General features: G+C 50.2%; 9 protein-coding genes across 9 annotated transcripts; 2 read left to right on the top strand and 7 right to left on the bottom strand.

The window, feature by feature from the left end:
- Positions 1-1,744: 1,744 nt before the first annotated feature.
- On the bottom strand, positions 1,745-4,031 carry ASPBRDRAFT_124368 (serine/threonine-protein kinase; the record flags this gene model as incomplete). Its single annotated transcript, XM_067617683.1, has 4 exons — positions 1,745-2,912; positions 2,977-3,221; positions 3,377-3,427; positions 3,594-4,031. The coding sequence occupies 4 exons, from the start codon at positions 4,029-4,031 to the stop codon at positions 1,745-1,747; spliced, it is 1,902 nt and encodes a 633-aa protein (XP_067480083.1).
- Positions 4,032-6,031: 2,000 nt separating this feature from the next.
- ASPBRDRAFT_54624 (uncharacterized protein) lies at positions 6,032-7,007 on the bottom strand (the record flags this gene model as incomplete). Its single annotated transcript, XM_067627262.1, has 5 exons — positions 6,032-6,058; positions 6,140-6,348; positions 6,589-6,619; positions 6,733-6,794; positions 6,926-7,007. The coding sequence occupies 5 exons, from the start codon at positions 7,005-7,007 to the stop codon at positions 6,032-6,034; spliced, it is 411 nt and encodes a 136-aa protein (XP_067480082.1).
- A 6-nt stretch (positions 7,008-7,013) lies between these two features.
- On the top strand, positions 7,014-9,662 carry ASPBRDRAFT_123439 (uncharacterized protein; the record flags this gene model as incomplete). Its single annotated transcript, XM_067617599.1, has 1 exon — positions 7,014-9,662. One exon carries the CDS (start codon positions 7,014-7,016, stop codon positions 9,660-9,662), a length of 2,649 nt encoding a protein of 882 aa, XP_067480081.1.
- Positions 9,663-9,834: 172 nt separating this feature from the next.
- Positions 9,835-10,686, bottom strand: ASPBRDRAFT_42567 (uncharacterized protein). Its single transcript, XM_067624830.1, has one exon. It carries the CDS (start codon positions 10,572-10,574, stop codon positions 10,146-10,148), a length of 429 nt encoding a protein of 142 aa, XP_067480080.1. The 5' UTR covers positions 10,575-10,686; the 3' UTR covers positions 9,835-10,145.
- Positions 10,687-11,258: 572 nt separating this feature from the next.
- On the bottom strand, positions 11,259-13,751 carry ASPBRDRAFT_29743 (putative C6 transcription factor (Leu3); the record flags this gene model as incomplete). Its single annotated transcript, XM_067622698.1, has 6 exons — positions 11,259-11,572; positions 11,629-12,162; positions 12,220-12,488; positions 12,538-12,975; positions 13,027-13,466; positions 13,554-13,751. 6 exons carry the CDS (start codon positions 13,749-13,751, stop codon positions 11,259-11,261), a joined length of 2,193 nt encoding a protein of 730 aa, XP_067480079.1.
- A 928-nt stretch (positions 13,752-14,679) lies between these two features.
- On the bottom strand, positions 14,680-16,545 carry ASPBRDRAFT_673169 (uncharacterized protein; the record flags this gene model as incomplete). Its single annotated transcript, XM_067628868.1, has 3 exons — positions 14,680-15,679; positions 15,748-15,967; positions 16,029-16,545. The coding sequence occupies 3 exons, from the start codon at positions 16,543-16,545 to the stop codon at positions 15,106-15,108; spliced, it is 1,311 nt and encodes a 436-aa protein (XP_067480078.1). The 3' UTR covers positions 14,680-15,105.
- A 585-nt stretch (positions 16,546-17,130) lies between these two features.
- ASPBRDRAFT_65135 (terpene synthase family protein) lies at positions 17,131-18,824 on the bottom strand (the record flags this gene model as incomplete). The annotated part of the gene is made up of 4 exons (XM_067628513.1): positions 17,131-17,885; positions 17,945-18,186; positions 18,241-18,269; positions 18,335-18,824. 4 exons carry the CDS (start codon positions 18,822-18,824, stop codon positions 17,471-17,473), a joined length of 1,176 nt encoding a protein of 391 aa, XP_067480077.1. The 3' UTR covers positions 17,131-17,470.
- An 853-nt stretch (positions 18,825-19,677) lies between these two features.
- Positions 19,678-21,522, top strand: ASPBRDRAFT_124116 (cytochrome P450; the record flags this gene model as incomplete). The annotated part of the gene is made up of 6 exons (XM_067617667.1): positions 19,678-19,900; positions 19,958-20,829; positions 20,891-20,916; positions 20,976-21,060; positions 21,119-21,282; positions 21,360-21,522. The coding sequence occupies 6 exons, from the start codon at positions 19,678-19,680 to the stop codon at positions 21,520-21,522; spliced, it is 1,533 nt and encodes a 510-aa protein (XP_067480076.1).
- A 483-nt stretch (positions 21,523-22,005) lies between these two features.
- Positions 22,006-25,650, bottom strand: ASPBRDRAFT_42564 (F-box domain protein). The gene is made up of 2 exons (XM_067624829.1): positions 25,039-25,650; positions 22,006-24,925 (listed from the first exon to the last, which is right to left on the bottom strand). The coding sequence occupies exons 1-2, from the start codon at positions 25,221-25,223 to the stop codon at positions 22,144-22,146; spliced, it is 2,967 nt and encodes a 988-aa protein (XP_067480075.1). The 5' UTR covers positions 25,224-25,650; the 3' UTR covers positions 22,006-22,143.
- Positions 25,651-25,659: the final 9 nt, after the last annotated feature.

Below are 25,659 nucleotides of genomic sequence, written 5' to 3'. Positions count from 1 at the left end.
TGATTTCAAACAAACGAGAAAAAGAAAAAGCGGGAGGTACATATATATTCTTCACATGGTTGGTTTCACCATTACGGCTGGTTATAAATATGCCCTCGAGTCTTTTCTTGGGTAAGCGAGCATATTGGAATGATGCATGATACCCATGTTATGAATGACTTGCATGGACGCAATTGCACATAGTGTCTGGTTTTACATGTACACATGTCCTGATTGATTCGTTGCGCGTGTACTGACTCGTTCGGTTGTACTATTCTTCATGTGTTGATATTCCTGTTGTATGACGTGGATGGATGACTTTTCTTTTGGTTAGCCGTATATAGGATCAAAAAAAAAAAAAAAAAAAAAAAAAAAAAAAGGAGTATAGCATAGGAACTGCAATGGAACTGCATATGAATTTCATCATCAACTAGATGCTTATTAGCAATGTTATAGTCCTTGAACCAATTGTAAGAAACATTCCTATAGAGCCTTTCTCATTCAGCGTAGCACACAGTGTCTCTAGCACTTATTAGTAATGGTCAGTAGTACCCCCCAAAGAACATTACCACCACCTCTCATCCCTCATACTACATATATGTAGATACCACACTATAGCAACTCAAGAAATTATTACGCATAACTAATCTATTTACCCGGCCACCAAACCAACTGGATTTCTCCCCATCTCCTCAATCACTATAAGTAAAACTCAATAGTAAGGTAAAGTACTAAGGCAAGATGCTACTCATGCCTGATTTGGGCAATAACTTTTTCAAACATTGAGATGGAATGCTGCTGCTGCTACTACTTACGTCCCACGGAAAAGGAAATATGAAACTTACTCGAATCAGTTAGTTACAGATGTGAAACAAGTTAGGATTTTCTCTTTTTTATCCGTTCTTTTTTACCTTGCCCTTTTGGCGAAGGGTGATACCGCATGAAGAATTGAAATCGTACACACCAAGGACCTGAAAAGCCCAGTATAAACACATTTAGGCAGGTAGGCAGACAACACCGTTTACAGGTCAGTTAACTTTCTTTAGTACTTGACTTGTGTTGATAGCTAAGATTTGCATGATTCTACATGAAACTATGATCATAATCATCCGCTTCGGTCATCTAGTATACTAGAATTCGTCGACCAGAATTCGCTTTTAGTTACGAAGAGAATAGAAGCAAAACATACATACGCCGGACTACCTCGAGAAGGAAGCAGCTGCAGAAATACCCATAGATATAGCCCATCACGCGTCGTGAGAAGAATCCATGCCACGAATGTGCTCCTTTCGCAAATATGTATGTATGTGCATATGAAGCATCAAAGCATGTAAATGTATAGCCCCGGATGAGAATGGCACGCACGTAATAACATTCATCGAATGAAACAGCCCAGCGACAATCAGTACAAAAGTGAGAAGAAAAGGGACCATACCATATGCTGTGCCCAGAACCCGAATACAGCTAAACATGAAGAAAGATTACCAGCCATGAAAGGAAGAAAAGGTAAAGAAGAAGATGAATGGCAACGATAAAAGAAACACCCAGAATAAATGCGACCGATCGAGTTCGTGTGTAGCCACCCAGGAATCCTGTCCAACGTTCGAATAAGGAGAAGGGGGGAATAGGAGTTACGTCATCAGATCAAGAAACTCATAAGCAAGGGGAGTTCGTAGCCTGTGGCTCTCGAGTCGTCAGGTAGAATTGTGGATCTTGGGAGATAGGGAGGGGGAAGAGGGTTTAGAGGGAGAAAAAAGGTAGAGGCTTAAGCAACCTGGCCCTGTTGTCGTCGACCTCTCTTCTCTAATAATGTGGCGTTGTCGAGGCTCAGCTCGAAGGGTTCCCGCGCACCCCGAGCAATGCTCTGTTTCGCAGCGGCTGCCACCTTGGCGCTGTGTTGACCGTATCCTTGCTGCTGTCGGGGCTGGTGGGCTTGGCGCGCTTGCGCGGCGTGGCTGGGCGCTCCCAGGTTCGTCGTTCGGAGTTTTGCTTCCATGGCCGCGACATCACCGGCTTGTTGAGAGGCTTTGGGAATCTTAGCCGGAGGGAAGTCGTCCCGAGGAAGGGGTTGGTAGGTGATCTCCTCAGCCTCATCGTAGTCTTCGTTCAATGGATTAAGCGCCGACTGGAACGCTGTGGATGGGTTCGCACCACGATATCCCTGGCGGAAGTTCTTGCGCCGCTTGCCTTCCTCTTCCTGACGGTGAACGGCATAGCCCACGTCGAAGACCTCGCGCAGGTTGATCGCGCCAGGAGAGCGGAAGTCCATCGGTCGCTCGAGGCCTGCAGAAGCTGGATCCATGAGACGGGCGCTGGCCGGGGCATAGGGCGCTTGATCCGCCGCGAAGGCGTCCAGTTGTTGCGTCTTGCGGGTGGATAGCGGGGTTGCCAGAGGGGGAGCGTCTGCAGCTGCTTCGGTTGCTTCGTCGGTCTGACGGATCCAGGGATGCGCCAAGAATTGCTTGATGGTGTACCGCTTCTCCGGGTCGACCGTCAACAGGTGAGAGATCAGATCCTGCGCGGACTTGGAGATATCGTCCCACCACGGCGACAGGAAGGTGTATTGGCCACGCGCGACCTTTTCAGTGAGAACTTGGATGCTCTCATCGTAGAAGGGGGGGAAACCACAAAGGAGGGTATAAAGAACGCATCCCAGGGCCCACATATCGACACTCTTCGAGTATCTCTCATCCTTGACAATCTCGGGTGCGGTGTAGCCGACGGTTCCACAGGGCGTCATAGTTTGGCTGTCCCAGATGACCTTGGACAGACCGAAATCGGCGATCTTGATCACACCAATTCCACCGGCGCCTTTTCCAGGAATAAATTCACCTTCATCCACCTTGTCTTCGTCCCCAGGTTGACGTGGTTTGGGGTTCTTGCTCGGGATGAAGTCAATCGGGTAGAAGAGAAGGTTTTCGGGTTTTATGTCACTGTCGCCAAAGTCAGCAAATCCCGGGAGGTGCACACAAGAGCTCGTAGGAGGTCAAGTCTTACCGATGCACGACACCAGATGTCTCATGGAGATATTCAATGGCCTTGGCAACCTGAACAATGACATGACGACTAAGATCTTCGCTGAAGTAGGTCAATCGCACGATCTGATGGAACAACTCGCCACCGGGGCAGAGTTCCAGTACGATATAGTAATATTGGCGCGACTCGGAGAACTGGACCAGTTTGACGATATTCGGGTGATCTAGCTGTCGCATAATCTGAACCTCTTTCAGGATATTGGCACGCTATGAAACAAATCAGTGATTAGCTCGAGCGAACATTTCTGGAGTCACTGCTAGCAAGGGGAGACGGATGAAGACATTGCAAGGGCAGGGTATCAGGCGACCCATGCGAGTTGGATGGGTGACTCAGGATAGATCATCCCAGAGGGATTGCGCACCTCTGTAGCTTTGGGTTGCTTCTTCACCCCGGGATGTAGATGGGCGGATGACTATTGACAAGAGATTGGCGAAATGGCTCAGAAGAAGAGGAAAAAAAGACAAAGAGGGACGAAAGCAAAATCAAGGAACATAGGGAACGATGTCGAAATGAATAGCCAGAGGGCGCAACAATCATGACAAAACCAAGGAAAAGGAGTGTGTGGTCGTAGTTCCTACCTGATTACTATTCATTTCAAACTTCCGGACGACTTTGATGGCTACATCGCCGTATTCGCCAGTGCTATCCCTGGCGCGATAAACGTTACTGAAAGCGCCATCGCCCATCTTCTCGACGAGGGTATAACGTTCGAGGCCGGGGTATCGGGGCATCTTGTTGCGACTGCTCTTTTCTTCTGCGATGATTTGCTCGATTTCGGCCTCGCGCGCGCGGCGGGTCTGGTCGGAATTCTTCTGGGACGGCTGAGCTTGGCCGTTGCCCAACCTGCTGTCAATGGCATCCAAATTGCCAGCGGCGGGGGGATAGGAGCCCTGGGGTTGACGTTGTTGTTCGGCATGAATGGGAGAGACATTGGTGGTGGGTTCGGCATGCGGCGTCACCAGGCGGGCTTGTTTGCCATGACGTATGAAATTCTTGAGACTTTGTATGGTACTCATGGTGTGTGTATGTGTGTGTGCTGAGTAAGGGGGGGGAAGGGAAGGGAAGGAAGGGGAGAAAAGGGAAGGTAAGTAGTAAGGGAAGTAGTAAATAGTCTTAGTAGTAGGGGAAGGGGGAAGGGAGGAAGGAAAAAAAGAGGACAGACGGTAAGTAGTAGGAGTCAGGCAAGGCAAGGTCAGTCAGTCAGTCAGTAGGACGACGGGGAAGAAGAAGAAATGAGAGGCGGATGATGAAATGTGATTGGGACAGAACCAGGATTATTGGGGGGATTGCCTCTTCTTTCTCTTTCTCTGTTTTTTTCGTTTTTGTCTTTTTTGGGTTAAACTGTGTCTAATTTAGCTGCTTGGTGCTTTTTTACCCCGCCAAGGCCTAAACTGTAAATGTCCGTTAGTGTCAGTGGGAAATACAGTCACTAGTACGTAGAAAGACGTGTGGGAGAAATGCCACAAATCCAAACAACGCCAAAAAAGACAGACGATGACGTCTCGGGTAGAAGATCGATCGGGATTTGTCAAATTAGAATACAAGGTGGCAGGACCGAAACAAAGAAAATGGACACACACAAAAAGGGGGTGGGAGGAGAAAGAGGAGGGCGAGGGTATTTTTGGGAGGAGTATTTTATTACCTGCGAGTGAGATCACTGCTGCTGCTGCACTTGTTAAAAAATACACCCCCTCAAATAAAGAATCACAGTCAATATGATGGATGGAATGAGCTGGGGACTTGGACGGGAGACCAGTCACAGATCAATCGTCGTAGGGTAATTTAATTTTAATTTATTCTTCTTTCCCTTCTTTTTCAGCTGAGTTGGAGACGGAGAGATTGAGAAAGCGAAAGGACGGGATGGTGGGGAAATGCTGGCCGATGGGCAGATCGATGGATGATGGATGGATGGATGGGGGGCAGCTGGACAGACTGCAGGCAGCACAACGTGAGGGAGCACTGTGGCAGGATTCAAAAACGATAATAAAAAAAAAATTAGGCGGACGAAGACGGATGAGAGGCTATTAAGATGATAATTTCAGAACAAATATGCCGATGCAAAAAGAAAGCGCAAAATTAATGGAATAATGAACGGCATGGAGCGTCATCGGCCAGCGGAGGTGGAATTGCAAGCAGCCATGACGTCGAAGGTGATCTTCGCCTATGCTGACTTGCCGCTTTGGGTTAGTCTGCTAGTCTGTCTCCCACGGTGGGTGATGACTCAGCCAGCCTCGCGTGCCGATTGTCTCTCTTTTTGGTCACTCTCTGGCATCATCACCTTCATCATCATCAATCACTCCTACTACTAATTGCTTCCCATACTTAATCTCTCCCTCATCTCGCTTTATCACTCCCCTATGCATATATTTCTCTTCTTTCGGGTGGCTTCTCACTGACTATCTCCCACTGCGTCATATCTCGTCATGGCGTTTTCGAGTTCTCCCCATGAATGATTTGTTTGACATGACATTCATACGTAGTAGATTAGATTAACGCGAGGTACAATCTCTGTCCTGATTATTCACAAAAGATCTTGGTCTAGCCCTCTGTTCCAGTTCACAATATCGTCAGACCCTTCGCGCACCGGTCGTCATGTCATCATATGCGCAGTTAAATCCCTCGTTGGGGGACCATCCCGTGCCTACTTAAGTGGCTGCTCGCCTACCCATTCCTCTTCTCAGAAAGTCGGATCCGATCAAGCGCCGGCAAACACAATCGCGGGTCCTTGTGCTCATGGCTTCCCGGTCTGGGGGATGGTTCAGCTGTGGTCGACCATGGGTTAGACACGCCACTCCCGAGATTTCTGCCAACGTTGCAGGGGACTCATGTCATCGATGATGCAATTCCTGTCCAACGCTTATCAGGAACCTACAGTAACCGGGGGTGTCGATACTGAACAGTGTCGACAACCGCATCCTCTACTCCTAGTGTTCTGTGTAGCCTTAAACCCATATGGCCCGGGTACTTCCCGGTCCTATATGGCATCGTAGTAACCCGGTCTGATAGTAGAGGGAGCCTATAGAATTTGGGGCATCCCGTGACGCTGCAGGGCGAGTCACTGGATCGTCGCTGATTCTCCGAACAAATCAATCCCTCCATCCATTCCCCCCTCATCCTCTGCCACTTCCATTCGGTCGGGTTGCTTCAGACCATCAATTAGCCAGCCCTGCGATACTTGGGCCTTATCCTCTGCGCTCTGCTTTCCTCCATGTAGTTTGCCAAGCTGACCCACGACGTTAATCGCGGTCATTTTCCCGGATTGACCTGGTGCGGTCCTCCGAGTGCACCGCGCGCTGGATCCGCAACGTGGAATGTCTTTGCGACTCACGCTGTCTTGCCTCCTCGTCGCGCTCCTCGGATCTTTTCTGTGCCAACGGGGTCTCCTTCTGCGTGTCACGCCTTGCCTGGCCCCAATTCTTAAATACATTCTCTATTTTTGGATCGTCGATGCCCCTGGGAGGAGTATTGCTGCTGACGGAAGAAGAATTGGCATCGGTCTGGTTTGTAAGACGCGCTTGGGCGGGCATTAATTAGTTAGTAACCGTGTCCCTCTCCCTTGCGCTGGCCATCCACTCTCCCTCCCTTGCTGGCCGCCGCTCAGTTGCTTTTACAACAAACTTTGACCAGGGTTGGGAGGAAAGAAAGAAGTGGGAAAAAAAAAAAAGTGAAAAAGAAAAATACAGAGGACAAGGAAAAAGGATCCAGTGGATGTTGTACAAGGTAGCCGTTATCCACAACGGTCACTTCTTGGGGCTTTCTTATTCCATTGTAGTAACGCTCTTTGTTTGCAACTCGACCTGACACTACGAATTGCCGCGGTGAGCAGGCGATGCGACGTCGTCAGCTACCAGTTGGGACCAATCTCCATTGAAACAACTCAAGTGTCATGCTTCTCCTGCCAATCACCCACTGCGATCGCTTGTGACAAATATCAGTCCGGATTGCCGCGACCGTCGGGTCTGCCAATTGGGCATCCCAGACAGTTGGGCCATCTCACCATGCCCGGCCTGGAAGTCGTGAACACGTCTCTCGCCTCACCAGGACACCTGGACCCGCCCCAGTTGAGGGCCCACAAGTCTCTACGACGAAGGCCAAATGTCCTCTGGGGCCCTCCAGCCATCGAGGCAACGCCTCAAGCTCAACATGGCCGCCCTTCAAATGGCACCCCGTCGGCAGCCGCTCCTGTCCGTCCTTTAACGCCGCCTGGAATTGCTCAGAGCGACGACCTCTTGAGCAGCGGAACAAGCACGCCCAAAGCTACTTCATCCTACTCCGTGAACGGGGCGGTGACCCCCAAACCGTCACATCCACCCACGCCTGAAACCACGCCCCCGCGTGTCGCTCCCTCAGCCCCGCGTCCGGGACTATCGCACTTTGGACTGTCCTCTTCCTCCTCATCGCACGCCGAGTCGTTTCGGACGGCCTATGAAATGATCTCGGACGCGGAGACAGAAACTCCTCGCCGGTCTACGCAGTCGTTGCCTTCCAGACAGAGATCGTTGAGGAGGGACGAGCCGGCGGACTATGATGAGCGAGGGAGTGGAGATTCGACACCGGTGCCTGATCCCCGTACTCAACGCCTTCAATCGTCCGTGATGGAGATCCCCGCGCAACGAGAGATGGAAGAGGATGCAGAAATCACGCTGCTGCCGCCGCGCAGGAAGAGGTCCACGAGAAGCGGAGCTCCTAAGGTCCGTACCGCGGACACAGAACAGGGTTATGATCTGAATGGTCGGGAGGCGCAAAACACGAAAGCTCCTCCGGCACGCTCGAATCTACGGGAGTCCGTCAGGGATGTGCAGGAACCAGTTGGTGGCTTATCTATTGAGCAGTTTCGCGAAGAGATTGGCTGGCCACGTGCGGAGGACCAGCCTAACTCTGTGGAGCACGATGATGCTCGCCGGCTGTCAGACGTGTCCATGTCGTCGTCCACGGTCGAGGTGATGATCATCGACGCTCCAAAGTCCACTCGACGATCTCTGCGTCATACCGATAAGAGGGGCTCGCTGCGTTCGGCTAGTTCGCCATTTCCCAACCCAGAACATGCATCAACCACTTCCTCCAGCGCAGACTCGCAACATCGCCTGGTACACAAAGCTGGTCGGATCACCGAGAGCGACCGGAAGAGCATCGCGTCTGAAATCTCTTTCTCTGGGGCCTCCAGTGTGAACACCCAGCAGCAGAACGTGGATGTTGTGCCGGTGGTTGTGATCCCGGAACGACGCTCCTCCCTCAAGTCCTCCACTTCGACCAGCAGAAATACCTCGCAAAGCCGCTCGCGCCACTCTAGTCGGCAAGGCCCGTCCGCATCGAGCAGCCGGCCTGGCTCTCGCGAGCCTCCTCGTCAGAAGCGCACGTCCGACACGACTGCGAGCAGCACGAGGCCGGCGGAATCTCGTGGTCGCAACTCTGGCCGACCGAGTATCCCGGCCCGCAGCTCCTCGCTCTCAGCGCCAACCAGTCGTAATAATTCACGGACTACATCTCTGACATCAGAGAGCCTGCGGGACCATGCGATGTCTACGGAACAGGGAACTCACGATCGTGTTGCTGAGCAGCCACATTTAGCCAAAGCGAAGACCATCGCCCGAGAGACGGCCCATGATACTGCGGAAGCATCCAAGACGCAGTCCATTATCATTGGAGTGGAGGATATGTCGCATCTGCGCCCACCGTCGATGCCGTATACACAAATCTCGATTCCTTCATCTTCTCCCGGCCTGATCGAAGTCAGCGAGGCGAGGACCGTCGTCTTTTTCCCTCACAACAATGAATCGTTGCTCTTGGTCGACCCGCAGGCCCAGTCTACACAGCGAGGGCAACACGCCGGGGTGGACTACCCTGAACTTTACCAACACCGAATGGAAGAGTCGCCCACTCAGCGCTACGAGATGACTTCTCCTCTCAAGAACCCCCGCCAGCCGCCGAAGCCGCCCATCTGCCAGGTTGTGCCACCAACCCCCGTGCAAGACGTCGACCGTCAGCCGGGCGGAGCAGGTTACACCAACGAGCCAAGTAAGCGCCGGGGCCGTCGGTTTGGCCCGGGCCGCCGTCCGTGGCTGGTACGTCCTCGGTCTGACTCTTTTAATTCATTCGTCCGCTCATTGTCACTGACATCGGTGAAGAACCGCAAGGCCGGTAAGGACATCGATGGGCGACAGCAGCCCTTTTGGCGGCCTCGTCGGTTCTGGGAGGACTCAGAACCAGAGGAGGAATCGCCTCGCGAGGCACCGCGTTCGCCGGCTCCTAACCCCGAGTCGTCGGATCTGGTTATCAAGAACTCGTTGGGCATGCCGCAGCAGCGCGTTGTGTTTGAGGGGCCTGCGCTTCGCAGCCCGGGCGCCAGACGGCGGCCAGAACAGGCCAGTCGACACATTGCCAACCGCAGCACGCTCGTGGGAAGCCAAGTGTTCAGCCCCGAGGCCTTCTGCTCGCAGACGTCACTCCATCACCAGCGGTTCCGATCTCTCTCGTGGTGGCGGCTTCGCCTCCGAACCAATAAGATCCGCAACATCCGCAAACGGGTGCGACGCACCTGGCAGCGACACGCAGAACACCGTCGGGAAGCCAAACGCGAGAAACTCAAGCAGAGTATCAGCGGGGCAGTCCTGATGGAGTCGAGCACGCAGCTAAGAATACCAGAATGATGCTACTGACCGAGATTGAATGACCGTGATGTCTCCTCTTCTTTATTATTATATTAGAATGTGCTATATGCTATGCTATGCTATGAATGACGGCGTCAACGACGATATGATGATGTTTTTTTTTTTTTTTTTTTTTTTTTTTTTTTTTTTTTTTTTTTTTTTTTTTTTTTTTTTTTTTTTTTTTGCATATGTTTTGGATACATTTTCGCGTGCGCTTTGTATTGTTTGTTATTGTTATGCCTCAGTTGGATTTTTTTTTTCAACAATACTCATATGGTCCCAGTCCATATGATGATGAAGATACCATGCCATACCACATTACTCAGTGATGATTTACGCAACTATATACACGATGCTAAACAATTTTTGCTCAACCAATCAACAATCCATACATACCATACACTATATTTACTCACTGTAATACCACAACTCCATACACGATAGTAGTAGATAGACAGACAGACACAAGGAAGAGACTAGTAATCACCTCATCCTCCCCCGAACCGCCATCCCCCCATACTCCGCCTCCCTAACCCTCCTCCGTCTCCTCTCTTCCTCTCTCTCCCTCTCATTCAACTGCATCCTACTTCCACTCTCACCCCCTCCTCTAGAAGATGAAGATAGTGATGAGGAACGAATCCTCTCCCAAACACCCGGATCCAGAAACGGCTGTGGCGGAAGCGAGAAATTGAACTCGGTTGTTGTTGTTATCGTTGTAGGATCAGCTTCCTTACTATCCATGGTTTTGTTTTCGGGGTCTTGTTCTTGTTTCTCTCTGGAAGAAGTGAAATATAAATTTGGTGTGTATTTCTCCGATGAATAGGTTTTGGATACTGATGATGATGTCTTGAGGGGACGCTTTTCGGGAATGAGGAGGGAGGACGGAGGTCTTTTGGATGAGAATTTGGTCATATTATTCTTTCTTTCGGAAGATATCTGAGATTTTGATTTTCCTTGTTCGGACTGTATGGATGTGTATATTTAATATATCATAGTAATACTAGGTAGTAGTACAGAGTAGCAGTAGTGCATAGATATGGTATCTATCTAGTTGGGATGAATAGAGGTACATGATAGACATTGGAATGCGCCACGTGATTCCTAGACTAGGCTAGATCCTACGGAGTACGTACGTCAGAATAACCATATCATAATCAACTACTTTAGATTAATAGATGACATGGTACCTTCAAACTATATCTCAAAAAAATCTTATCTTCAGCGAATAATGAAAATCATGTAGATACACATCTATTGCACTATATATGCATCGCATCGCATCCAACTATCGATACATGGTATCATCTGAAACAGAAAAATCCAACCCTAGCAATCAAATAAAGCTAGTAGCAAAGCAATCGCCAACTCCTCGCTCCAGTCCGACTCCATAACGTAAGGGTTGTCGGGGGTGTGTGTATGTGTGTGCGTGTATCGGATATCAATCCGATCATCCCGCTGGTATAATAATATGATACATCAATCAATCAATCAACAAATAAAACATCAAGCAGTCGTCAAAATATATGTGAAGTAAGTAGTGTAGGGAAGTTAATTGCCATGTCAATCGTTGAACGAACAGAGAGAATGGGATTTCGCTCATGCAATACCCTGAGACTCTATTCCCGATATCGTCGAGTACGAATACGGCAAATCGACCAGTCCGTCCAGAAGCCAGTTCAGCGGATCGAATACTTCGTAGTTAGGCTCCATGAATCCGCTCGGCAGGGCGCCTACGCCGGTCGGTGCGGAAACGCCCAAGTTAGCCTGTGGGAGCATGGGGGCTGGCGCGAGGCTGGGGTCCGCGGTGCCGGCGACCCCGGGTGTCGCGGTTGAGGTGCGCGTCGGTCCGAGAGATGACGTATTGGAGGACTCAGCGTTGGAGTCTGGATTGGTTGGGTTTTTGAGATATGCTGCAGTTATTGTCAGTCCCTGAGACATACGTAGATTTGTTTGCACGCGTGCATACCTTCAAGATTACGCCCCTTGGTCCGCGCGTCCTCCCGCCACCGCCAGACCGAGTCAAAGAGCAAAGACATGCTCATTCGGCAGCGCACCTTGAGCATCAACGAATCGTCGACCTCTCCGCCGTCTGCCGTCAATTTCGGTGTGGGCACGTTGTTCAGCCGCCACATCTGCGCTACTACTTCCGCCAGTCGCTCTGGGAGGTCATTGCTGGAAACGGACACGCGTCGAATGGCCCAGATCGTCCGATTAAAGAGGTTCTTTGCATAATCCATGTCAATGTGCGCGGCGAAGAAGCTCTTGCATAGCTTCAACAGAGTGCAGCCGCCCGCGACCATCATCTGATACACGTAGTACGGGGTGTACGATAGCACCGGGCCAACTTCCGTTTCCAAATTCATCGCGGCTTCGAGGAACGTCGTGGTAGCGACATAGAGCGAGAGAAGACGCTCTCTATAATCCTTTGCGGTTGTGTCATCGAAGAACGCAGACAGATGGAGGTGAAGATTCGATGCGCGTAAATAAAGATTGGTTATACCTGTCCAGGTTAGATTGTTTTATCATAAGTAAGCATCAGGTCCAAGGAAGAACGTACAGTCGTTGTGCGCCTTAAGCTGGTTCTCCAATTCATCGAAGTCTCGCGACAGAAACGAGATCAATGTGGATCGCTCCTGGTCGCTGCAAAGTCCGACAGGGTCCTTTCGGTTGGTGTATAAAGATTTGGTGACCTTGTCGCAAAACTTTTCAATCTCCAGTCTTGATCTGATGTCGTCAGGCAACCTGAAGTTGGGGTCCATCGAGTCGTTTGAAGACAGCGTCCAGTCGTACACAGTGGACGGAGGTTGTCCATAACCGGTACCAACTCTGTATCACAATCAGTAAAGGACCAGTTAAAGGTGAAAACTCTACGTACCGCTGGGCGACAATGTTGCAGACTGCCCAGGTTCGCACTTTGTCTCGAAGTTCCTCTTCGATGAGCTCCACGCGGAATTTGCTAAAGTCCTGCGTGTGTGACGGACGGTGCAGCCCCAGCTGCATTGCCACTTGAATCATCATACCGCAGAGCATAAAGGTCGGATCGGTGGACGTGCTGCTGGTAGGAAAGGGCCAGGTACAGAGTAAGCAGAGGGCCTTCACGACGTGGTAGCTTTGTGGGATGTCCGCCAGCGTACTCCACACCAGTCGCGAGACCGGGCCTGAGAGGGAATTAAGAAGGTGGGTGTCGGCTTGGAAGCGCCGCGCACCCACACTGATGATGGTCCAGAACAGCAGTGGCGACGCGTTATAGTAATCATCGGGCGACTGGTCTCGATCAAGGAATGGTAGGAACGGATGGTAGAAGGTGAAGAACCTAACAGCATTAGCATGAACATAGACGCAGTAAGGTCTGCACAAGTCTTACAGATGGAACAGCTCCGTCACCCTCTCCGGAACGACCGCGACATCTTCAATGCGCTTGAAGTGATGGTTGCCGTTCCTCATGTAATTCGAGCCATCAAAACCGGAGCGCAAATCTAGAAGCGACGCAACAGCTTCATGAGATCCCATATACTGATCAGCAGACATGGCTGACGGCGTATGATAAACTCCCGAGCCAACCTGACTGGCCGTTTCTTGCTTGGGCGTCTGAACCGGCGGCAAAGAAGCCGACTGCGGTTGAGGCATAGACCCGGCCTGCACAGTGGCAATCTGCTTTCTCAGCTCGATGATCTCGCGTTCCATCTCGGCGTTGCGACTGCGTTTTCCGACCCGTTTGAAGTTGGATTCGATTTTACAATCGAGCTTCAGACGACGACATCGAGAGCAATCCGTCCACGGGTCTTGGATTACATCACATCGGAGCTATGCGAAAGGAAGAAGAGATAAGTTAGGAACAATCCAAGCCACATGTCTCAGATGGGAGTGAAACGCTAAGTGGCGCGAGCTTACCTTTTGTTGGCGACATTCATTACAGGCCCGTTTAACAGGCTGTCTCTTCTTCTCCTCTTGATTGTCCTGCCCTTCGATATCGTCGATACTGCCCGGGGAGCTGTCCAACCCCGCCATGGCAGTGGTGCGCTTCCTGGCTGGACCCGCAGCATCAGACCCAACAGCAGGGGAGACAGATGGATGGCTGGCACCTCCCATTACGGGACTGGGGGCAGCAGAAGCATTATCTCCTGCGAGTGGCTCCAGGATGGTACCCTGCAGGCCCCTGCCTCCGATTCCGCTGGGCGATCGTTCGGAAGACTCCAGGCTGATAGAAGAGAAGGTAGTAAGAGGGCCGAAATAGGACGTGGTATTATAATACCAAGAGAGGTTAAAAAAAAAAAAAGTAAAGTATAGTCGGGGTCTGTCGGGGAAATTGGCTGGGCACGAGCCTTTTTGCCCACGTGAGGAAAAAAAGAACTTCGGAAGAAGAGTCGGAGTAGTGAGGTTATGTCCAAGGCGCACTGTTTGTGCGTGCAGATCCTTTCAGAGAGAGGAGTCGTTTGGCGTGGCAACGGACAACGAATGGAGGGATCCAGACCCTTTCTTACTGAGATTGGGATGGAATCAATCCAGCGCGGGGGAAACGGACTTGCGAGCGAGGAGAAGCTGTCCGATCTCGCTCTCACGTGGTCTCGCCCGAAAAAAAAAGCACGTGATGATAGCAAGGGCGCAACGGTGGCGCCTTAGTCAGCACGGACCATCGGAGGATCCGCCCCACCTGAACCCTTTGCCGTTGGGCAATTCCGAGTCCCTGATTTCAACCCTAACTATACGCCAGTCCTTGAGTTGGTACTTGATAGTGCATAGCAGGGATAGTGGAAACATTCCCTCACACTCATTCATAAAGGAAGACTTGAAAGGGACCATGGTGTGAGTATGAACTATCTCCAAAAGCCACATACAGTCTACTAATCTGATTGGCCCCACCCTTTCACCCTATCACCGTAGCAGCCTATCCGACGCCAGCCGAAAGCTCGGACGTCCGACGGACCAGGAACAGGCCGCCGGACGGCTGGCACGATGACCGGCTTCCCTCAGGGCTGGTTTGCTTAGGTTCGACCACTCACAATTCACCTGATTATCCCAACATTATGACCATAGTTTCACCATCTTCAAAGGAGGTGCACCTGAAGTGGGAACTAGCGAACATGCTTGCGTGTGCTGTCTACGCTGTCATCGGTGTTTGATCTTTCCACATCCGATGCTGGTATGGACTTCGGGCTATTCCTCGGTTGTATTAGTGCTTACTGCCTAGTTCAAAGGTAGACCTGGTTTGCTGCTCAAAGTTGCGGACTCATATCAAGTTGGTGGGAAGTCGAGTAATCTGCCTGCTTTACGAGGCCTCGTCAAACAGAATTGAGATCTATTCAGGACGCAGTGAGGGTGTGATAACACTATAACTGCCAGGCCAATGATCAACATGGCCTGTCTAAGAGCCTTAATTCGGAGTTGCTAGAGTTTCTAAGATAATGATAACAGAATCTATATACCAATACGCACCTATATACCGTCACTCCTCGTACGTCACGGGCGAATCACAGGGCAGTGCAGTAGAAAAGTTTGCTTCAGGTCGATCTTTGAAGGACCGCAACAAGCCTAGCATAACTCGGATGACCTCCTTGCGCTCCCCACGGTCATGAAGATTATACGCTCTGGTCCGCTGCACCTCGATTCTCCCTGATAACTTGTCCTTGTCTCGGAGACAGGCAACTTCCTGCCGCATCATGGTACCTTTGACGAAGTGAATACCCCATTCTCGCACGCTGATGACATATGCAGGATACTGCTCAAAACTACAGTCGAACTCGAAGGCCATGTTGGCTTGGAGCAAAAGTCCCGGGATCTCAGACCAGGCGATGCCAGTTTTATCGATATGCGGTTTGCACTGCTGGTTGTTCAGCTTCAGATATCGACTTGCGACAAGGGGAAGAAATCTTACTGTGCACACAGCGAGAGGAATGCCAGTCACTTGACCGCCAGGAGTCTTTGTAATGCCCTTTCCAATATAGTATTGGTAAAAGCGACCCTGATGCACGCCCAGGTCTCCGCGTGCGAACGGAAAGTAGCAATTCCGGCGAAATCCACTGAGTATGTGACCATAGTCAGCTTTCTCATGATTCTACAGCATTCGGGACGATAAAAGGTGGCATACATCTCTCCTGAAACTGGTGAATTAAACAATGAGGCCATATACTCAAATAAGGGATCGGGTTTTATATCTCCACGATATTTATCATCATGAATGTCCCTGAAAAAGCGTGTGAACTTGATTTTCTTCGGGTCTACTAGTTTTTCTAGTTCAGACGAGTCCGCGAACATATCCGCATCTTCGACAGCGGGATCTTGCCATAAATCCACCAGATTCTGAAATTCTAGGTTCACGCGAATCCTGAATTAGTGCTCGGGGTTTTCAGCTTAGCAGAGTTTACTCACCGGTATCATCATCTGACGGCAGGTATTGGGGATCAACTATCCTATCCACCATCACCTCGTCATCCAGCTCAACATTGGCAACAATCAAGCAACTGGGCTTGGGACGTCCGGTCCGCTGGTAATAGAAATGCTTGGTAGAGATCGCCTCTTTAGGGTCGAGATCCACCCCACTGTGGGAGGAGCGATACCAATCGGAGGGGGGAGCAGGACTTCCTGCTGAGGAGCTTCGGACCTTTTGATCTGCTTCTTGGACGTCTGCGATGAAGCTGACGTGGATGTCTGTCGTAAAGCAAGCTGTTGTTGACGGTGCTTGCGAGGCTTTTTCTGTACCTTCTTGTGGCTCTTCTGCTGGTGGTTCTGTTGATGGTGCTTGCGAGACCTTTTCTTTACCTTTCTGTGACTTTTTTGCTCGGGGAATTTTGCGCTGTTCTCTCAATAACTTATCTAGATCATCGAATATATCATTTCCGACAGCATTCCTTTTTCGAAGGTTGTAACGTGAGTGTGGTGTTGCCATGATGGCTACTGGTTGATTCTACCAAATACAAGGATAGGTAGGGAATGGTAGCAAAGATAAGGAATGCGAATAGAAGCCATATGTCGGCATATTTAGGATGTTGGAAACAAAGACATTGAAGAGGGAAGAACCAGCATATCTTTGCAGGGGTCGGTGTTATTAGGTTGCGCGGTCAGGGAAAAGAAATGAAGGACGAAACAGTAGGTACAAAAGATGCCAACCACGGGATGTAAGCACTCCTTTGACGTTGCGTGGAAAGAGAGACGCAGAAAGGGCAACCACTTCCTTTGAACAAATCAGGCTTTGTGGTTATTATAGAAATCACTGATCCATAGTTCCCACTCCGCCGTCTTTCTATGGTGATATACCATGATGTTTTCACTATAATTCGAGAACTCGAGCTTCATAAACCGGGCTGTCTGTCTTAACTGAATCGATAAATTCATCTGCTCCAAAAATGTTAGAACCAGTCGCAGCGCTTGCCCGAAAAGAAGACACAGTATGCTTTGTACTTCTTGCCCGCGATCTAGAACAGAAAGTGAAAACAGAAAGTAAAAGCTGCGCAAGGTCAAGAAAATGTGGTGGAGAAAATTACTAGGCGCAGCTATACAAAGCCTATAGCTATATATCGCTCTACGTACTTGGTTTTTTAGATTAGCAATAGCCTTCCTCCTCTCTCCAAAGACATTCATCTGGCCAAGCAATACTATCCCGATATTCACTAACTATGCGCATTATGCAGGTTTCCCGCTTCACCCAACGATCCCGAACTTCTGATTCCTAACAAAGCCCATTCTCCCCTCCGCATCTTCTTCTTCGAGCTTTTTACCCCCCTGAGCAGATCCCTTACTGAGACTGGCCCATCCACTTCTAGTTTCACGGGAAACGCAAATCTGATAATTATCAGGCCAAGACTGGTCAAGCCTCAAAGAGCAGCACTTTCACCGCCGTATCGACCCGACGTCGCCGAGTAAAAGATATGTCCAACAAGACACAGCGTCAACGCTTCTACAAACCGTTGCTGATTGCCCGACAACTTCCCTGACAGATGCAACTTTCTATATTCTTCCGAAAATTCAGTTTCCACCTCAAGGATGGATTCGCGAACGAGCTGTTTCGCTATGAACTCGGAAACCCGATGAACCTTCCGGACGACATCCACCGCGTTGATCAGGACGGCACCGGTCCTGCAATGGTCGCCGTATTCCTTGTCGAACGAGTAGAGGTCGTTGGTTAGCGAGATGTGGTCAGAATACAGGCTGATGAGCCTATCGAAGACTTTCATTTCCGGTTCGGACAGATGAACATTGCATGCGAATGCGGCTTGGGCGAGAAGTAATCTAGCTGCTATTAGTCCAGTACCAGAGGAATCAGTCATACATGGGTAGCCAAGTCCTACTCGCGCCCGATATCTACTGATCGATAATCCAAATAGTTTCTTAGGGAATCGAAAACGGTAGGGGGGATCGATTGATAGCCCTTTGTATGTTTGATCCAAGCGAATGCGCCGTCGAGAAGGCCTTTGCCTAAAATGGGTTCTTCGTCGACTACGGCTTTCAAGAAGTTGTATAGAGGGTGCTGTGCGCTCTCCTCCTTGGTGCCAATCCAGGGAGCCAAGAGGGCATCCGTGATCGTGGAGCCCTAAGATAGATCGTTAGATGGGTACGCGACTGGCAGGTAGGAAGTAAATATTACCGCATGCACCGGGGACTCTTCAACGACGTCTGTGAGCAGATAAAGGCAAGTTATAAACACTCTATACTCTATTAGGGAAGTCTGGGATGCTCACCATCGTGCAAGAAAATAAGCAGCATCGACTGCGCGATCATTCCCGCTCTAATGGGACTGGCATCGGGAAACATGTAAGCAGTCGATTTGACGGCCGTGGCTATCAACTCTCTCTCCTTGAGTGATCTTTTATCGGTAGAAGATTTATGTAGATTGACGGGAAGTTTGCCGTCATCCTGCGGTGCCTGTGCGTGGTTCTGATAGATAGCCTGTAGAAGCTCTTTCGTCATGCGTTCGGCCGTTTCCCAGTGCTTGCATTGACGGCAGCCAGGAAACTTGCTGGGCCAAGGGATACCCATCGCCGAAGGGAATAAAGGGAATGAATTGAGATAGTCGTCGCCATTGGTTGCTTCAAGGAAGTCAAACAAATCACTATCGAAGGCACTGTTTTTAGAGGTCCGAATAGGATCATAACTATGGGAAATTGGCATGAGAAAGTTGGGCTTCGGGCATTTTGCCAGCGACGGCGATTGTATTGATGGGCTCATCATGTTTCGATAATTGGTGTATGACTGACAGGAATGAAAATATTACCCACAGCAACAACAAGCGGGAGGCTGTCCCTTATAGCCACATCTCTTATTTGAAGATCATCAGCAACTTTGACGACTTCGCCCTCCTTCTCCTATCTGCATTGGCGTCATGCTGCCACCTCTGTCAGTTCTGAGTATAACCAGAGAGTCGCACATTTACTAAAAACGGACTGTTTATCCGCGTGTATGGCACGAAACTTTCAGATAGCCCCAGCACAATAAGCCACCCAAGTCACTGCTGAAGATCCTTTTTCATCTCGAGATGCATCCATTGGCTGGCAAATACCGGATAGAGGTAAAGTTCGGACAAAGTGGATACTGACGTTCCAAGGACTTGGGCAGCTATAGTCTCTCAGCTCGTATAGCAAGTTGTCTGCAGAACTGCTTTAGTATTTCGTTGCAAAGACAACTATGATGGACGAATGCAATATCGGAAGTGGTAGGGCTATCTAGACATCGTCGAAATATATCCATATCGGTTCGAGGCGTAGATTTCTGGCCCTAATACCACGTGGGGCAAATGAGCATTTCGGCAGTTTATGTGAATAGCTGCAAGTGCAACACGCCAGACGGCACATTTCTTGGCAGAGTAAAGCCCAAACTGGCAGCTATCGGGACGATCCCGATGATCGACACAAGGATCTGTGAAAAGGAACAAACAGAAAGAATAACAACCAGGAACGATTGGCATGACCTAAACAACTGAGCGCAGAAATGGCGGTCATAAATATAATGACTATCTACTCGACGTAACTCATCAACTACAGCCGCAAGAAGAGAACTTGACAAAGCACCATTTGCTCCACTGCTCATGAACGTATTTCTTCTCCTCTACACTCATCCCTTCTGGGTTGCTGGCCTCGTGGGAGCAGCATACATTCTGCTCCTCGCCATCTATCGCCTATGGCTTTCCCCTATCGCCCACTTTCCAGGCCCTAAACTCGCTGCCCTCACCCTGTGGTACGAGTTCTACTATGATACCATCCTGCATGGCCAATTCACCTTTGAGATTGCTCGAATGCACGAGAAATACGGTTAGTCTTTGATAGCGCTGCTAAACAGAACCATGATTAACTAACCCACGTGCTCAGGACCAATTGTACGAATCAGCCCATATGAGCTTCATATCAATGATCCGGCATACTACGAAGTGCTGTACTCGCGCGACAGTCCCCGAAATAAATACGAATATTATGTCCGCCAATTCGGACAGCCAAAGGCTGCCTTCTCGGCGGTCGAGCATTCGCGCCATCGCCTTCTGAGAGCGAGCATGAATCCATTCTTCTCTCTGGCTCGGATCCGCCGGTATGAACCGAAGATTAAGGTTCTGGCTGATAAACTTTGCAAGAGACTTAAAGAGTTCGAGAACACAGGGAACCCGATTGTGATTCAACATGCGTATACCTGCTTCACGACGGATCTTGTCTCGGAGTATGTCGCAGGTCAGGAATTCCACTACCTTGACAGTCCCGATTTCATGCCCCAGTGGTGCGAAACACTCAGTGGCATTGCCAAGGCTGGAGTGTTTTTCAAGCCATTCCCGTGGCTGCATTCGATTATGAAGTGTCTTCCGAAGAGTTGGGTTACACGGGTGAACTCGGGGATGGGATTGTTCTTCGGCTTCCAGCAGCGATGCATAAACTTGATTCAATCCATCATCGATGGCGAGAATGATGAGCAACCGGGAAAATCCTATAAAGATCATACAGCCGCTACACCTGCTTTTTTCCATGAAGTCTTAAAAAGTGACCTGCCGCCCTCTGAGAAGAGCGCGGAACGGCTCGCTCAGGAGATGCTGATTGTTGTGGCTGCTGGTGCCGAGACAACAGCCAAGGCATTGACCTGGATTACTTTCCACTTGCTTGACAAACCTGAAATTATGCAAAGGTTGCTGGATGAGCTGCAGAGGTTGGATCCGAATCAGACAGCATCGTTGCTGCAGCTCGAGCAAATGCCGTACCTCGTGAGTTTCGGTATCGATTGATTGGAAACAAGACGTGTATTTCTCTAACCTGACAGAGCAGAACGGGATCATACTTGAGGGTCTCAGGTAAGTTATCAGATACGAATCAATGATTGCCATATCCCTAACCATGCTGTTGTATGTAGATTATCCTACGGAATAAGCTCTCGATTACCGAGAATCGCACCAGACACGGTGTTACATTACAAGGAATGGTCCATTCCGCCGGGAGTAAGAGCATATTTATCTGTTCATTTCACAGATACCTACGTACTGACAAGATAAAAAGACCCCAGTCGGAATGACCAGTGTTCTTATGCACCACAATGAAACCGTATTTCCAGACTCATACCGCTTCATGCCGGAAAGATGGCTGGAACCTGACACCAGAAAACACCTCGAGAAATATATGGTTGCATTCAGCAAAGGATCTAGACAATGCATCGGGGCGAAGTACGTCTCCCCTACTCCCTTATTCCATAAGACCGACCCCACTGGAAGAATAAGTCTACTGACGTCTTGACTTAAAGTCTGGCCAAATCCGAGATGCTGGTAGCTATCTCGAAAGTGTTCCGAAATGTGAAGTTTGAATTGTTTGAGACGACAGTCGAGGATGTAACTATGGCCCATGAGTTATTTCTTCCTTTTCCCAAGGTAGATAGTAAAGGCGTGCGGGTTGTTGTCAAGAGTTGAGGTTTTACGAGGTTGTTTATCACACACACACACACACACACACACACACACACACACACAAGTTATGGGTTTCATTGTCCAGTGATTTGTGCTTGATATTGAATTAGAATACCTTGACACAGATACATCAAGACAAACCTGGCAATCTTATTCTACTAAATCCGATAAATTACCATATCTAGAATTCATGATTTATGTCTGTCCCTGTGACGATAGAACATAGGCCACGCTACAATCGGAAAATTGAAGAATACTTAGTTACTGGATTTATTTTTCAACGATGCTATTAATTAGAACTTTATTACTAGTGCAGTACTAGTAACATGCTAAAGTCCTTCTATCTATGAAACTACAATAGTCTTATTCAACTTTAACTGATAACTGGTTATCTTTCAGGTCACTCACCCCTCTGCTCTACTACTGCTCAGTGATCAGTTTAGGACGAACAGGGCGTACTCGGGTCTACTCAGTGAGCACGAAAGTGGAAAGGGAAAGCGTTGAAGCTATCGAGAAAAACAAATACGTATGTCCACTCGGGTATATGAGCTATTTAATAACAAGAATTATCCAGAGGCCAAAAGCCTAAAACAGTCTAACCCATGCATCCCAACGGCAATCTTCCTACATCACTATACATTTGCTTCTTCGTTTGCTTCTCTCGTAGATGGTCTGCTCGTTCCATTCTTCAATGCGTCTGCGCCACAGATCATGTGCAGCCGCTTGTGAGCTGGTAGATAGAGTGGGGTCCGTCGATGCCCGGCAGTTGAGCGGTGGAATTCCCCCAGGTGGAAGTCGGACATTCTGGGATTGAGAGCGCCGATCTGCGCCTCGGTAGTAGGTGGAACGTTGTCGACTCCCATGCACAGCTTCGGGGGCATCATATTGAAGGGCCGAGACTTGAAGATTAGGCGAGGAGATGGAGTATGGGTAATGGTCTAAATTGAAAGTCGTGTTCTGTGTCGGCGGCATGGTCTCCTGCCAGTCCGGAGCATCCGGTGAGGACTCCTCAAGCAAAACATCCTGGTAATTTGCTCGTTGAACGGCTGCCGATTGATTCGGCTGGGTAGACCCGCTGAGAACAGGATGCAGTTGACCCTGATAGTTGACCAAAGGGTCTTGCTCTGACACAGGCATCTGCGCTCCATTGACCCCTTGGAGGTCGGGTGGAAGTCCTGTGGCAGAGCTCCTTCTACGAAAGAACATGGTATGTCGTCTGTTGGGTTCAGGGGACTCGGAATCCCTCATGCCCCTCCTCATGCGAGCCGCAAGTCGTGAGCCAGTGATGGTATGCAATCTTTGCAGCGAGCTTCGGGATGGAGCTTCGTCGACCATCTGTTCCAGACGACTTGTCTGAGGTCTCGGAACGTCTTCCGGGACATCGCCGACTCTACGGGTCGGTTCCGTATTCGAAGGAAGGAGGGTCCTTCGGAGATAATCGGGAAGCGGTGCGTCTGGGACTCTAGAATAGGGAGGTGGTGGTGGAACCCAATTGTCTGCGTCGCTCTCATGAGGAACCTGGAAAGGCTGAGAGGCTGGCCTTTGACCTTGAGCAGGGCGTGCTTCGTCTGGATAGCGTGGGTTATAGCGTCCGCGACCACCAGCCGCGGCCGTGGCTGCACGACGCAACGTATCCCGAGATCGAGGTTGCGTATTGTCGTACGGCGATTCCGGAATGTGCTGGATTTCACTATTCGATGAGCCCGAGAAGAAGGAGCTGTTTCTGCGCACATATTGCCGAGGTGAGTGGACGGCCGTGTTGGCCGAAGGGTAGGACTCTCGAGCAAATACCCGAGCCCGTGGTGAAGCAGCATTGCCACGATGCAACCGCGTCCTTCTCCTCTCCAGCTCCACTTCGGTATCTAAGGTAGAATTCAGTTCACTCAAGATCTTTGGCTCCGCATCACCGACCTCGATGTTGACTTCAGTTGAGTCACCATCAGTGGCAGAACGTTCGAAGTCTAACAACAGCACACGTCCGCCATCTACCGGCACATCTTCTTCGCCGATGGTCGGAGGGCTAATGCCACCAGGAGCAACAGCTACCAATCTACGACGGCCAGCCACACAGCTTGGGTGGCGTACCCAGCGAGCTGCTGTCATTCCGGGCATATCGCTCATCTTATGGCCATTGATCAGAACGTTGGGCTTTGTGATGGACTGCTGGAGTCGGGACAAACTATCCCGGGCAGCAGCCGCTTCCTCGATTGTAGGGCCCTGCTCAGCGTCCACTTCGGCATATGTCCTTGCGTTGGCAGCTACAGGGGCAATATCCAGACGATCAGGTACTCCATATACCCATAAGCCTGAACTTTCGAACCCCATAGCAGCCAGCTCTCCGAGATCGTCAACGGTGGGTAGCATGATAGGAGAACTCTCTTGAAATCCATCCTCTGACATTGGAGTCACAAAGTATGTTGTACCCGAGTTCATGTTGTGCACCCCAAATGCTCGAAACGTGTTGATTTGTTCGTCATACCCCAGTAGCCAATTGCCTTCACCTTCTGCGTGCAAGGGAAGCAAGCAGGCGTGGCTAAGCCCGGTCGTTATGTCTGGAAACAGGATTTGTGTTGTCCACATCCGGATTTGGGCATCTCTCGGGGAGTACTCGGTTTCAGATTCTGTGTAGAACGGCACTGTTATGGTGACCAGACCGCCATTACCGCGATCAGCAGAAGTCCCTAGTAGCATGACACCGTCAGAGGAGAACGACACAGAGTCAACCCCGGAGCAGCGCACTGCTCTTCGTTCAGTAGCCAGTACCCCTTCACCAATAGCGTAGACTTCGATTCGATCGTCGTACGCAATAGCAAGAACACCGCCTGTCGGAGAAAGCGCTAGGGTCCGAGGAACATCATTCAATGTCAGGTCTTGGATATGTTGCGCTTCATCATCGGTAAGGCGGTAGACATTGACCCGGTGAGTGGAGGAAACCACAGCGAGAATGGAGCCGTCGTCTACAATGGCAGCATTCAAAGGACGTCGCCAAGTCTTGAGCTCGTGTTTCACGACCGCCAGATCCGTAGCCACATCAAGAACTACAATCCTGGAAGAGCTGATGCACAGGATAAGCTGTGCATTTGGAGAGAAAGAAAAGCGAAAAGCTTCACCTTGCGGGAAGGCCGTCGAAGAGCTCATAGAAGTCGAGGTAAGCTTGATTAGGGTCCTGCGGGGCCGGAGAAACGCATTAAATGCATTTCGCCTGACCTGCGCGCCGAATTGCCGCTTGAGCAGTGCAAGATCGCTTCCGTGAGCGGGCTGCTCCGTAGCCTTCTGCGTCAAGGCAAAGGACGGGCATTGGGAGAGATGGTGCGCATACAAGATGGTTGAGTCCGATATGCGTCGCCATTTCCGGTTCAGCAGCGTTAGCGATGCGAATGTGTTGGCATCCGCAACATATAGAATACTAAGGCGCCAGTTAAATCAGGAATCCTTCCGAGCACAGGCAGCAGATATCATCAATCACATGATTGTCGCTCACGCGATGCACCGGCTCCGGGACGACAGAGGTGCACTTACTGCTCGATGACGGTACGAGGCAAACGGACAAACGGCGACGAGGTCTGCTTTCCCAAACGCGGTCGCGTGCTTTTCGGGAGCTCCTGGTGCAGCTTAAGGGAGCAAGTGGTCGAGGGACACTGATCAGAATCAAGATGGGGGCCGCCAAGCCGCTCAGAGGTGGGCAACCGGACATCCTCCTCCATGGTTGATAGTAGTAGTTAGTTAGTCGAGTCTCGCCCACGCGGGTCTACATTTGATGGAACAAATGCAGACGACACTGGGGGTTTCAATTATTCAAGCCCAGCATGATTTTTTCGAGGACATAGGGGGCGAAACAAAGGCCGCGGAAGGAAGCACGCTGGTGGGCAAGCGGGAAGCGCCAACGAGCAAGGCCGGTGGCTGTGTCCCTCACCCGCACGCCAATAATGCACCGGGGATCTTCTGCTCCAATGCGTATGGGGTTATGAAACGGGGCGGTTTCAGGTGACCGAGGAGGGGGAACTCGATAGGTCAGAAGCGGGGAATCATAAGTTGTATATAAGAACCTGGGAAGAAGGCCCAAGAAGAGATGAGAACGGATGGGGAATAGCTAGAGGGTGGGATGAGGATGGAGAAAAGAGGAGGAGAGTGGATGGAATG

The sequence above is a fragment of the Aspergillus brasiliensis genome, assembly GCF_001889945.1.
Source record: "Aspergillus brasiliensis CBS 101740 unplaced genomic scaffold ASPBRscaffold_5, whole genome shotgun sequence".
NCBI lineage: Eukaryota > Fungi > Ascomycota > Eurotiomycetes > Eurotiales > Aspergillaceae > Aspergillus > Aspergillus brasiliensis.
This window is presented reverse-complemented; position numbering and strand designations above follow the sequence as displayed.

Coding starts and splice junctions, on each gene's coding strand:
- ASPBRDRAFT_42567 (XM_067624830.1), bottom strand. CDS start 10,574: ATGACCAAATTCTCATCCAAAAGACCTCCGTCCTCCCTCCTCATTCCC.
- ASPBRDRAFT_42564 (XM_067624829.1), bottom strand. CDS start 25,223: ATGGAGGAGGATGTCCGGTTGCCCACCTCTGAGCGGCTTGGCGGCCCC. Junction 24,926..25,038: donor CCTCGTACCGTCATCGAGCA/GTAAGTGCACCT, acceptor CTGGCGCCTTAG/TATTCTATATGTTGCGGATG.